The sequence below is a fragment of the Cetorhinus maximus genome, chromosome 9, assembly GCF_964194155.1.
Source record: "Cetorhinus maximus chromosome 9, sCetMax3.hap1.1, whole genome shotgun sequence".
NCBI lineage: Eukaryota > Metazoa > Chordata > Chondrichthyes > Lamniformes > Cetorhinidae > Cetorhinus > Cetorhinus maximus.
Window position 1 is genome coordinate 100,500,710 of NC_135887.1, and position 14,007 is coordinate 100,514,716.

Here is a 14,007-nt window from a genome sequence, read left to right on the forward strand (position 1 = left end):
AACCATTGTAGGTCAGCAAGCACTGGAGTGATGGGTGAATGGGACTTGGTACAAATCAGGACAGAGACAGCAGAGTTTTCAGGTGACCTCAAGTTTATAGAGGGCAGAATCTGGGAGGCCAGCCAGAAGTGCAATCAGATGCTCTCCTAGCCAACCTCCCATCTTCCACCTTACATAAACTTGTGTTTATCCAAAACTCTGCTGCTCTTATCTTAACTCATTGCAAATCTTGTTCTCCTGTCATCCTGTGCTTGCTGACCTTCACTGGCTCCCTGTCTGATAATGCCTCAATTTTAAAATTTTCTTCCTTGTTTCCAAGGTCTGACCCCTCTCCATCTCTGTAACCCCCTCCAGCCCTAGAAGCCTTCAAGATCTCTGCATTCTTCTAATTCTGGCCTCATGCACATCCCTGATTTTAATTTCTCTAGCATTGATGGCCCTGATTTCAATTGACTTGGGCCTAAGGTCTGGAATTCCTTCCCTAAACCCTCCTGCCCCTCTAGGTCCCCTACTTCTTTTAAGGTGCTCCTCATAATCTCATTCTTTGACCAAGCTCCTGGTCATCTGTCCTGACATCTGTTTCTGTGGCTCGATGGTTTTATTGGTATTGCTCATTTTAAACTTGGGACATTTTACTATGTTAAATGCACTAGATAAATGTAAGTTGTTTTATTTACATAAATAATTTTACTCGGGAAATGGATGCCCAATTTCTAAATTTGAGGACAGCACCAAATTAAGGGTTGGGGATTGTTGTCAATGCAGAGAACTGCTGCATAATGCAGGAAATATTAATAAATATGCAGAATAGGCATGTAATAGGCATACATTTTGGTGTGCACAATAAGGAGTACATATTTTCCGTGGAAGTGCCTAAATGGGATAGAGAAACAGAGGAATCTGGGGGTACAGATACACAAATTACCTAAAGTAATGACTCAGATTAATAAGGTCATTAAAGAAAAGCAAACAAACCATGGGGTCTTTTCCAGAGGAATGGAATTGATGAGCAGAAACATTATGTTTAACTTCTGTAGAATCTTTGTTAAATGACACTTGGAATACTGTGAGACACTGGAGAAGATACAAAAAAGATTTACTAGATTGATATCAGAACTAAGAGGTTTCAACTCTCAGGAATGATTGAACAGGCTGGGGTTCTCTTCTGTAGATAAGACTGAGGGGTGACCTAATAGAGGGTTCTAAGATTACGAATAAAGTTTGATAGAGTAGGTGCAGGTAAGGTGTTTCAGTTGGAGGCAAGAGCAGAACTAGGGTCCTTAACTGTGGTGACCAGTAAAATTCCATTCCCTCGCCACTGACTCCATCCGTCTCCCTGAGAACTGTTTGAAGTGAATCTGACTGTTCGCAACCTCGTTGAATTTAACTATGAGATGAGCTTTCAACCACATAAGCGTGCCACCACTAAGACCGCTTATTTCTACCTCTGTAACATCGCCCAATTCCACTCCTGCTTCAGCTCTTCTGTTCATGACACCCTCATCCAAACCTTTGTTACCTCCAGACTTGCCTGTACTCCTTGCTGGCCTCCTACATCCTGCAGTCTGTAAATATGAGTTCATCCAAAACTTTGCTGCCCATGTCCTGACTTGTACCAAATCCCTTAACCCCTATGCTTCTGTGCCTCTTTGACCAAGCTTTTGGCCACATGCCCTAACGTCTTCCTATGTAGCTTGATGTCATATTTTGTTTTATAATGCCTCTCAGTAGGGCCTTGGGACATTTTATAATGTTAAAGGTGCCATATAAATTGTTGGAGTCAAACCCAGCAAAAAGGAAGATAGTTGTGGTTGTTGGAAGTCAGTTATCTCAGTTCCAGGACATCAGTGCAGGAGTTCCTCAGGGTAGTGTCCTAGGCCCAACCATCTTCAGCTGCTTGATCAGTGATATTCCTTCCATCATAAGGTCAGGAGTGGGGATGTTTGCTCATGATTGCACTATGTTCAACACCATTCACAACTCCCTCAAGTACTGAAGCAGCCCATGTCCAAATGCAGCAAGACCTGGCCAATATCCAGGCTGAGGCTGACAAGTGGAAAGTAACATTTGTGCCACCCAAGTACCAGGCAATGACCATCTCCAAAAAGAGAGAATCTAACCACCTGCCTTTGACACCCAATGGCATTACCATCGCTGAATCCCCCACTATCAACATCCTGGAGGTTACCGTTGACCAGAAATTGAACTGGATTAGTCATATAAATACTGTGGCTGCAAGAGCAGGTCAGAGGCTAGAAATTCAAAAGAATCTTCTTTGCCCAGAGAGTGGTTAGAAAGTGGAACTTGCTACCACAAGGAGTAGTCAAAGTGAATAGCATAGGCACTTTTAAGAGGAAGCTAGATAAACAACACATGAAGGAGAAAGGAAAGGAAGGATGGATTGTTGGGGTTAGTTGAATGGTGAGAAGAGGCTCATATGGAGCATGAAATACACTGGCTTGGACCTGGTGGGTCAAATAGTGTGTTTCTGTGCTGTAAATATGATCTAATACTATGTAAAACTGCAGACTGTTTTAGTCATTAAGGTGAGGAATATTCAAAAGCCTCACTCAGTGCTTCTATCTATCATAAATTAACAACTGTCAGTTAATTTGAGCTCATTATCTATGATTTGCTGGAAAATTTAGCCCATTAAGTTCACTATTATATTTTGATGAATTCAAATGGTAAAATTGCAGGAATAGAAATTGGTAGCAAGTAATCTTTCCGCTATCTACAGAGACATGTGCGGTCAACAATGGAGGCTGTGATCGTACATGTAAAGACACCTCTACTGGTGTTCGGTGCAGCTGTCCTGTAGGATTCACACTGCAGCCAGATGGAAAAACTTGTAAAGGTTGGACATCAACTTTTAATCACTTCTGTGTGTAGTAGATAACTTGAAATATTTAAATACTATAGGTTTATAGGTGCTATAATCTTATAATTCATACTTATTAACTTTTTGTGGTGGTATATCTGTTTACAATAAAATGTGCTAATAGAAAGTGGTTTGGTTATTTGTTTACTTTTTTGAAAATATCTTGCCTTCCATTTTAAAATCTGTTATGGATTTTGCTTCGACCATTACTTTTAGTCGAGCATTCCAAATCCAGATAACACTGTAGCTGTTCATAAATAAACAATTCTTGGAAGTATGATCATTGTTTCTTATAAATATTAAAAAAAACATGGTAATGGTGAAAATAACAGGACTTAAAATAACCAGGACCTGATGGTTTCCACCTGAGGGTATTAAAAGAAATAGATGAGAGAATTACAGGCCTGTTCGTCATAATTATCCAAAACTAGATTTGGGAATGGTGTCTTTGAAATGTAAAACTGCAAATGCAACTCCATTATTTAAGAAAAAACAAGTAACTATAGATGTTTTTAGTTTATTATCTGCCATGGTGGGATTTGAACCCAGATCATTACTCTGGATTACTGGTCCAGTGATAATACCACTATGCCACCACCTCCCCCTTCTGACAGCTAGGTCATGTCTGACTAATCTAGATATGCCTTTTGAGGGGTCACTGGCATGATGGGTTGGTGAGTGCCTGTAGATGTTGACTATATGGAAATCTGGAAGGAATTTTATAAAGTTCGCTAAGGTTATTCAAATATGAGGGTGTGTGGAATTGGATGTGACCTTGTGGTTTGTTCTCTGATTAATGGGATGTGACAAGTGGTGTTCCTCAGGAACCTCTGATTGGGCCTCAGCTTTTCACTATTTATATTAATTACTTGGATGGTGGAATAGGGAGTTGTAAATCCAAGCTTGCAGGTGACACAAAGATGGCACAGTAAGTTGCGTAGATGGGAAGAGAAAGTTATAAAGGGACATAGACTAATTGAGTGGGATAATGGTAGGTGGAAAGTCTAAGGTTATCCACTTTGTCCTTCTCCAGTTCCTATGTTCTTATGCACTTCTAATAAATTACTCATGCTCTCTACTTATCAAGTCACTGATTTATCTTATAAAAGCTCATAATTTTAAATCTATCTATTAGATCTCCTTTTAACCTTCTCTGTGCTCCTGGAAAGGCCCCCAGTTTCCCCAGTCTGTTCTCATAAATCTCTTATCCCTGGTATTATGTTAGTGAATCTCTTCTTGTCCCTCTTGTATAGGTTTGCTGCTATCTCTTTGCTTTTGCTCTCTATTTCCCCACTAACAAAACCTGTGACCCCAAATGGTTTTCTAAAAATAATCTTCATCAACTTGTCCTCCCATTTTTAAATATTTGTATATCTGAACCCCTAAATCTCTTTCCTGTTCTCCCCACTGTTTTTCTCCATTTAACCCATATCCTATCCCATTCATCCTACTAAAACAGAGAGTTATAAACCCAAGTTTGTAGATAACACTAAGGTGGCTCAGTAAGCAATAGTAGACGGAGTTCAATGTGGGAAATTTGAGGTTATCCACTTTGGCCTTCTCGAGTTCCCTATATTCTTACGTACTTTTGATAAATTATTCATGGGGTGAAATTTTATGGCAACAGCACAGTGGGGACAGGGCCATAAAATGCCGTGAGCCATTCAAAATTCCATTGACTTTGGTGGGACCATAAAATCCTGTTGGCATTTAATTCAGACCATGCTGTCTAGTTTTTGCCTCACTGATTTACCTTTAAACAACTTTTTTCAGATAGCTTAACAAAGATGTTAAATGTAAAAATGCTAATGGTCTTCAATTATCTTGCAGACATTGACGAATGCCTGATCAATAATGGTGATTGTGATCACTTTTGTAAGAATACTATTGGCAGTTTTGACTGCAGCTGCAGGAAAGGTTACAAACTCTTAACAGATGAAAGAACCTGCCAAGGTTGGTTTAAAAATGTTTAGGATTATTCAAATGATCTGTCTCTTAGGTTTTTTACTGATCAAGAGTATGTATCTAGGGATATCTATCAAAGCTTAGGAGGCTAAAAATTTGTTTACATAGTGCTGCTTCTAGGCATTCCTAATTGAGACCACATTGATTCCCCAGTGACAAGACAGTGCTGCAGGTAATATCTATGCAGGGTTCACCATCAATCTCAGAAGGGTGCTACAGGGAGCAGTCTGCAGTCCTGTCTATCCCAAGGTCTATGACTAGCCTAATTAGCACTGCTTTGAAGTGATGCCCAATGTCTTTATTTTGCAGTTCAAGTTGCAAACAATAATTAGTCTTTAAGAATTGATATATAAAGGCCAATCTATGGGTTACAAAATTTTTATAAAAGCTTTTATCTTCATTTGCTGAGTTATCCTTTTTTTCGTCTTGAAATATAATTAAAGAGCACTTCAGATTTGCTTATTACCAACAAGCAAAGGGGTTGGCTACAAAAAAAAATTCAAAGTTACATAAATTTTAATATGAATAAAGATTAATTCTGTGGAACTAAAAATAATGGCAATGAATATTAACTGCTGAGATAACGTAACCATTTATTAATAGGATGCAAATATAATTTGAGAAGTTGAACTGTATGTTCAGTAGAATAGGGAGGTAGTAATTAGCTTTTTTATGGGCTTATAATTTGTTCAGAGCTTAGTCCAGAAGGCTACTTATGACAAACAAGGTTTCGTTTAATTTTGAAGGTACTGTGGCATGAATGGGGAGCTGTAATTTGTAAAATTAGGGTACAAGTTTCTTTCTTCTTGAAGCCAGCCGATGGCTTATTCAGTCAGTGGACTCCCAGGGTGAAATTGGTCTTGGGTGTTAGTGCAAAATGCATAAAAGCAGGCTAACAACTTGTTTTACATGACATGTAAAGTCAAGGCATTGATAAGAAAATTTGGCAGACTGTGAAATGGGAAACCAATTCTCTATCAACCCTTGCGTCTTGCTACTCAATTCCAGTTTCATCCCATTGGTGTTTTCCTGAGCTGTGCAGACCAGTAAGATCCTGGTTTGAAGATGTCTAGGGCCACTGCATGAATATACTCAGACTTGTACCCCACCATGGACTGTCGCATTCAGGAGAAAGGGGAGAAAAGAACCTGACAGAATCAGTGCAAGATTTTTAAGCTCTTGGTGGAATCTAATATGATCTGGTGACATTTCATAATTTTCATGCTTATGATGTGGAATTGTGAGAGACCCAAGTTTTTGTTTGGCGAGATGGTTATGCCATTTCTTTGGAGATCATCTTCAATTATTCACTCTTTGAAATTAGATTTTAAGCAACGAAATAATTGGATAGAACGATTGGTATAGCATTTTGTTATTTATCATACTAAAGTTATTGATCAGGTTGATTTTAACATATTTGATGATACCTTTTTCCTTGTAATTTCTTCTGTAATATTTGATACTTTCTTTTATCCATGTAGTGTTTCATAGTCAAACTAAATCTTGTCCTCATCCTTGGGTTTAATTTCCCCTTAGGTTTGAGTATTAATGTGTTTGTACAAATTCCTGCTGGACCTCAACACAAGTGTTAACTTACCTTTAAAAATGGTTAAAAAACCATTTGAAAACAGCCACTCATATCCAAATAGAGTCACCTTGCAGTAGTACCCAATAGGTAGCAATCTGAAGGTTCATTTTTTTCATCCCTTTCCTAGCCCAGAGGTGTTGGCCTAATTCTGGCAACTCCTTGCCACCTTAAATTGTGATCAGCACACATTAGGGATCAGAACAAGAAGTTCTTTGGTTAGCATTTCACAGCATCATGTCACTTGATGCATTTACTAACTAAGCTGACTGGAGAGCTTGAGTTTCTCTTCTATTCTTCATTAGTTTCTGTATTTAGATTATAATTGATTGCTTATTTATCATCACAGCATGTATCTTTTCAATTGTAGATATTGATGAATGCTTCTTCGAAAGAGCTTGTGATCATATATGTGTCAACTACCCTGGATATTTTGAATGTGTTTGTAAAAAGGGATATACCTTGTATGGACTGATTCATTGCGGAGGCAAGTCAAGATAAGTATTTCATAGGAAATTCTTCAGAGTACTTATTTTATTTCAATATCATGCACCATGTTAAAGCACACATAAGGAAAAAAGCAAAGAAAAGGCAAGGTTTGTGATTAATTGTTTATATTTATCAAAGTTGCTATCTTGCCTCTTTTACACCCCTGAAGTCTACTGCGCTGTGCATTTTCTCTGGTTGAGAATGAGCTAGAAAGTTGCTACACCAATGCTGCCACGTAATCTGATGATAGGTGTACAAGAGCTAGTGGGAGTAATAATGACTCAGATTTTCTGTTTATGCTGGGGAAGCACTCATCCCTCCCCAGTTTGGTACCTCCTCTTGATGATTTACGTGAGATCAGTTATTCTTTGTGTGGTGAGTTGCTGGTGTTACATCCCTCCATGGCACTGTATGTTAGATCATTGACTTTCTGTGTCATTTAATTTTAATATGACTAACGGTTCTTTTTCCTTCCTAGTTTCTTTTCCCCTGTCCTGGTTTTAACAACCCATTCTCAGCCATTGGCACAGGCAGTCCAAAGGTTTCTCTTTATGTATCAGGCTATTGGACATCTATGGCAGACCATGCAGCGATAGGGGACATTTAAACAGCATGACTAAATCTCATCTTGTAATCACCTAATGTTCATACCTGAGCATTTTGTAGCAAAAGACATTGAATAAAAATGAATAGCCGGACCATGGACTGATCATTATTCCCTCCCTATCCCCAGAATACTGAGACCAATTATAGCATCTTCACTCCAACTGAGATCAATGTCTGCCTATATGCCTCACCATAGCACTGTGGTGTCTTACACCCTGAACCCCCAGTATAAAACTATATTTTGTAATTGTGAAGTCATAGTTTTTCCCTTTTTGTTGAAATATGATGCTCTTGATTTTTAGACGTTGACGAGTGTAGCATCAACAATGGAGGCTGTGAACACAGATGTGTAAACTCAGTTGGAAGTTACGAGTGCCATTGTCATCCTGGCTACAAACTACATTGGAACAGAAAAGATTGTGTCGGTAAGAAACTGTATGGAGCTAATTATTGCTGTTCCCTTTCATTTGCCAAATCTTTAAATTTGGGAGCCACTGATGGGTCAGATCTGGGTAAACAGTCAGACCTGTTCCTCCATCTTATGGATCCTCAGTTTTACCTGTTTGAACATGTTTGTTCTTAATGTAATTTTTATTACCCATTTAGTATTTGTAGCAAGAGGAGAACAGGAGATACTTTTCACTAATTTCTTTGTGATTTTTCATTTCTCAGCGATTATCCTAAGTGATTTCTATCTCTCTCTTTAGCAATGGTATTTTCCTTCTGAAATATATGTTGGACTATTGTTTATGTTGATCATACTTTTATAATCTGTACAGTTTACCTTTTCTTTTTGTTGACTTTCCTTTACTGGGCAGCAGAAGATGGTTGACCTAAGATGAATTTTGCTGCCATACTGCTTTTCATGTAATTTGGATGCAGAGTAAAATTTGTCTTGAAAGCTAATTGTCATAACCGTGCAATTAATTTTTCCCATGAGTGTGTCATATTTTTATCCTCTTTAGAAGCAGAGAAGCTCCTACCAACTAAAGTGTCAGCCAAAGCCCTGCTTAACTGCAGTAAAAGAGGTGGAGCTGTTATGTGCTCTTTGAGCTGCCAATCAAATGTGTACTTTGCTGCTGGTGAGTTTATTAATGAAATGTTACAAAGGTTCCCATTATTATTCAATATAGCTTTACTACAATAGATTTCAACTTTTAGAAATATTTTTCAATTTTATAGCCTACTAACTACTGAGGCCAGATGGGTACTGGGTGTCAAATTGTAATATCGAAAGTAGTTCCTAAGATTTCACATTTCTAGAATAATAGCCATGTAGAAGTTGTAAGACAGGAACCAAATTAAAGGCAAGGGATAGAATTTCTGTTTGGTACCACCAATAATATTGGCAAAATCCAGAAAAAATTGGCCAAAGCAGTACAAAGAATCAGGGAATTTTAAGTACGAATGAGTTATGCCCAAAATCAGTTGCGTTGTGTTTTTTGCAATCTTTAATGCCAGTTTAAAATTCATAATGCCTGGATCAGGCCCCAAACTTACAACTTCGAGCTGAGAGTTTTAAGTTTTAAGATTCTGCCAAATGCATTGCTTAGAAAAGGCTCCTCAAATTACATTAATTTTCTAAGGTGCAGAGACATGTTTCAAAAGATTTTTCATTTCAAAAATTATTTTATTTACAACAACAAAGCTATTAAGTGGTTCAATATCATTTTTTAGTCATTTTCAGTGATTTTAAATCAGATTACTCAAATGGAGGACTGGACAATCTTATTAAAAATGCAGATTTTTGGTGATTGAACCCATTTTCAACCATATTAATAAAACTGGGTATTAATAAAATCAGGTTACCACTCTTAAATATATCAATGAATACTTTTTAGTCGAAAGAAAACAAAAGAAACTATTACATTCTATTATGCTACCTGATTGTGCTGGTTCATTGAAGATTTTGAGCTGGATTTTCAGCATGGAGGCGGGAATCAGGAAATGGGAGTTGGCAATTTTCCCAACACTGTGATCCCACCTCCATCCCAGCAGTGTTTGGAAGGCAGGATGGTCTAGAGTTGGAATCAGGCCACTGCTGAGACGGCCAGGTTAAAAGACCTGCCTCCATTCACAGAAACATTGGTCTAGTTCTTCAGATCAGCATAAAACCCCTCTCACCCCACTCCCTTAATCCCACTACCTTCTTCCACCTCCTCTCACCCCAATCAGTGCCCCCTTTAACCTCATCTCCCTCTATATAACCCCATCTACACCCACCACCCTTACCTTCCCCACCACTCCAACCCACTCACCCAGTATCCACTTTCTAAATGTAACTCACAAGCCCTATAGTAACATTGGGAAATAATTGAAAAGCTTTTAAATCTATCAAATTAAATAATCATTCCTTGGATAGGCATTTAAAAAACCAATATCTTCTTCAAAGGTTCATAAACCTGTCAAAGTCTTCAAACTCACATTCCACAGCACAGCGGTGTTAACAAACACTGCAGTAATAATCCAGTAGTGTTTTGGAAGGCAACCAAACTATAGAACTCACATTCCTCAGGACAGTTGTGCACACAAACTCTGCAGTATAAAATCTGTTAGTGCTTTGAAGACAGCCAAACCATCAAACCTATTCCCCAAGACAGCTGCTTAAACAAACTCTGTAGCACAGAAACCATTAGCGCCTTTGAAGGCACCCAAATGATCATACATCTAACAAAACCTTTGAACTGCTAAACAGATGGCTGAGCTCTTCTGCAAATAATGAATGAAAGCCATGGGGAGAATTTAAATAATTAGCTCTGGATCTCACACTGGGCTAGCCTGTCAATATTGTACAATGTAGAATGGCACTTTATCTAGTGGATTGATCTATTCTAATGCATCTGAAGACCTTTCCACTTTTACAATGCTGATCTTTCATTTGACAGCTTGTCAGTTGTCAGAAGTGACAACCTGGCAATTACACTATTTAATGGTCACTTTTTCAGTCACAGCACTGTCATCACTCACTTTACTAAACACAGATATAACACAGGCTACAGCATTTCAGGATGCTCTGTAAAGGAGACAACACTATTTTATCCACTTTTTACCCTCTTCCCACCTCCAATCCATGTTTCACTCCTCCACTCTGCAGCTGTGATTTAGGAGGGCTTCCAAAATATGGCTGTCTTGCTGAAAATTGTAGAAATTCTGAAATGCCCACTTCTTCAATAATGCTGGCCACATCTAAACAGTAGCTTGTGGAGTTCCCAAACCACCCCCTTTCCCCCTCTCCATTGAAAATAGCTGGAGATGTAAATGGAGGCAGGATTTCCACCTTTTCCATTCAGTGGCCAATTTTTTCCAATTCCTGACTCCATGTGGTCCCAAAACACCTGGAAAATCTGGCCCCTTACATTTGTGATTATGCAAATACATTTTTATTGGAAACTTGAACTGTAACCAAACCAGGACAATTTCAGGTACACTTTGGTACAATTTCCCAATTGCACCCAAAACATTACACCAAAAGATTCAGATGCCAGTATAACCAGCAAGTGTGAACTCTGAATCATACAACTCTAGTTATTCCTACTCAGATTTTCTAAGTCTTGGTGCTGTGGAAGATATGATGTGGTCGGTTCAGATTCTAAGCATTTTGACGTAACCAAATGAAAGCTTATTTATCACTTACATGCTGGGATAGTGACTGACATAGGGCTGAATTTTGTTGTTGGTGAGCAGGGGGCGGGGCCCACTCGCCAATGCATAAAATGACACGGGATGACATCAGGGGGAACCCCCGACGTCATCCCGCTCCATTTAAATTTTCAGGAAGTCGGGGGCACAGCCAAATCAGCTGCGGACCCGCCGACCTGTCAGTGGCCAATTGAGGCCGTTGACAGGATCATTGAAACAATTAACCTTAAGGTTGGCGGGCAGGCCAGGAGCCCTGGAGGAATATAAAAAACATGAAACCTCATCCACCGGCGGAATGAGGTTTCATGTAGGGATTTAAAAAGTTTAATAAAGTTTTAGTGTAATTTATGAACATGTCCCATATCATGTGACATTGTCACATGAGGGGGACATGTTAAGGATTTTCTTTTTCTATTTTTAACGTTTTTAAAGTGTCAGTGATCTCCCTGAGGCAGCACTTAGCCTCAGGGAGATGTACATGCTTTCGTGCGCATGCGCGAAACTTTTGAGGAATCCCCCCCAGCCTGCACAGGAAGTGCATAGCGCTTCCTGGCAGACGTCACGCTGGACGGGCCTTAATTAGCCCGCCCACGTAAAATGGCAGCAGGGCCCGCCTCTCCGGCGGGGATCTGCTCCCCACCCGCTGGAGATTGGGCCAGGCCCGCCTGGCCGGTAGGCAGAAAATTCTGCCCATAGTGTCTGAATGTGTGAAAGGACAGATACATAAACATCACCAGTAGCCTGCGGCACTCTCCTGCATGGACCTGACTGATTACCTCCGCACATTCTGTCCTCCTCTTTCCAGGGAGTTGTGACTCATTCAAATCATACTGAATCAGCTGTTTGACAGCATGGAGACACTTGAGCAGAAAGGTAGAAGGTATAGATTCAGTAAATCAATAAGGGCACACAGTTGGAGACAAGTAGAAAAAACAAGAGAATGTATAAGCGAGATAGGCCTACATTTTCAGCTCGGCGGGAGGGCACGATCGGCGGGCCCGGATCAGCCAGGAAACGGACCACCGACCATAATCGCACCCCCCCGCCCCCGACAGCGATTTCATGCTGGCTGGCCAATTAACGGCCAGCCAGCGTGAACTGCGTGCTGATATGCTCAGCGCTGCAGGGGTGGGGGTAGGAAGAGGGTGGGCGATGATGTTGTCACAGGTGCGGGCCAACACTGACGGAAATTTCCCTAAAGGCAGAGAGCTGTCTCGGAGCTGAAGACCTGAAACAGCAAAAATAAAGGTTTCATAAGCTGAAAAAAGTGTCCATGCATCATAATCAGTCACCTGAAAATTTAGCTTATGAAAATGATGTCCACAGAAATTTATTTACATTTTATTTCATCACGGAAATCTCATCCCGCCCGTGGATGAGGTTTGTTGAAAAATGCAAAGGCCGCCTGGCCGATTCGCCCATCTGCCAACTGTGAGGTTGGACGGTGTTATGACCGAAGCAGTTGGTAAAGTGGAGTTATTTTTATAAACTCCAGAGGGAAACTTTAAACAACTGTCATAACCTATAATTTTAAGTGTTTATGTTTGAGATGCAACTCTAAATTCAGGAATCAGACCACCAGTTCTCGAGGTTTTACATTAAACTAAGTGAAACATTTTATTAATTTACACAGGTTAAAATGTATACACATGGCTACAAATTCTACTATCATAAATTTTAACAAATTCCCAAACTAATCTCCATAAAGACAATAGCAACCCATAGACTTAACCAGGCACCAGGCAAAGCATTTTCACCTTATGAATTCAAAATGAAGTTTTTTTCACTGTGGAGCCAGTTGGACCAGTTGGAGGCTTACAGCTGCCTTTTGATCTCACATTGCCTCTGGTCACCTGAAAACTGCTGAAGTTATACCTACCACCACTGATTGAATTCAAATAATCATTGTCTCACCAGCCTCTTCGAACTTTACCTTTTAACAATGAAACCCCTTTCATAGTACCAATTCTATTAGTAATATAAACATATGGCTTGGTATCTGCTAGATAGGCGTCAAGTTTTCACTCCACTTCTTGAATGCTCTATTCAAAAAATGCAAATGCACGCTACCTCTCTTCCATATCAAAACTAATAACTATCAAAGCACCCAAACTAGCTGGCTTTAATCCAATTAAAACACACCCGTATACTAAACCTGTATTTTAAAAGAAAAGTATCTTCCAAAATATTATATACGTTAATAGCTTCATGACAGATGGGCTATGTAAAAAGACAGACAATTATGCGGTTAATTTGCTTAATTGTCCTCTTAATTGTTGGTGGGCACGGTTCCGACTTTTGTGCCTGCCTGCCGACCGAAAAATCGCGTGAGCGCGGGACGACATCGGGATGCTCGCCTGACGTCATCTCGCGCGATTTCACATCCGATCGGGTCAGGCACACACCCGCCCAATCAGTGTAAAATTCAGCCCATAGGAATTAAGTTGCAAATGTGTTGATAATTGTGCAGCCATGGATAGGGGTAGGAGTTTGAGGGGGAGAGGGGGGGTGGGGAGGGGAGAGGGAGGCAGGCGCTATTTGTGCCTGATGGCACCAATGGGAGGCTTGTACCATTTTCGTTGTCATTCCTCATCTACATAATATCAATGAGCTGCCAATGTTCAACAAGTGCTGACAGATATCTCACCAATCCAGGAAGGGAATAGGAAATCTGGTGGCTATTTTTCAGAGATGAGTGTCCGTGCTTCAAAGAAAGACAACCTCAGGAGGAGGGTGGAGCAGAAGAACTGGTAACAGGCCTGAAGATTTTTGTGGGGCTAGGTGGACCATTCACCAGTGTTATAGGCTTTTGTTCAGGACTTTTGGAGTGGCCTGCAGCTTA

At 40.0% G+C, this 14,007-nt stretch overlaps 1 protein-coding gene across 1 annotated transcript in view; it reads left to right on the forward strand.

Annotated features, from left to right (window-relative positions):
* The window catches only part of scube2 (signal peptide, CUB domain, EGF-like 2), a 236,471-nt gene that overhangs the window by 100,621 nt on the left and 121,843 nt on the right, over positions 1-14,007 (forward strand). The window contains exons 8-12 of the mRNA XM_078547869.1: positions 2,741-2,857; positions 4,712-4,834; positions 6,802-6,918; positions 7,829-7,951; positions 8,492-8,608. Of these exons, the coding sequence (XP_078403995.1) occupies positions 2,741-2,857; positions 4,712-4,834; positions 6,802-6,918; positions 7,829-7,951; positions 8,492-8,608 (597 nt within the window). The remainder of the gene's footprint in view (positions 1-2,740; positions 2,858-4,711; positions 4,835-6,801; positions 6,919-7,828; positions 7,952-8,491; positions 8,609-14,007) is intronic.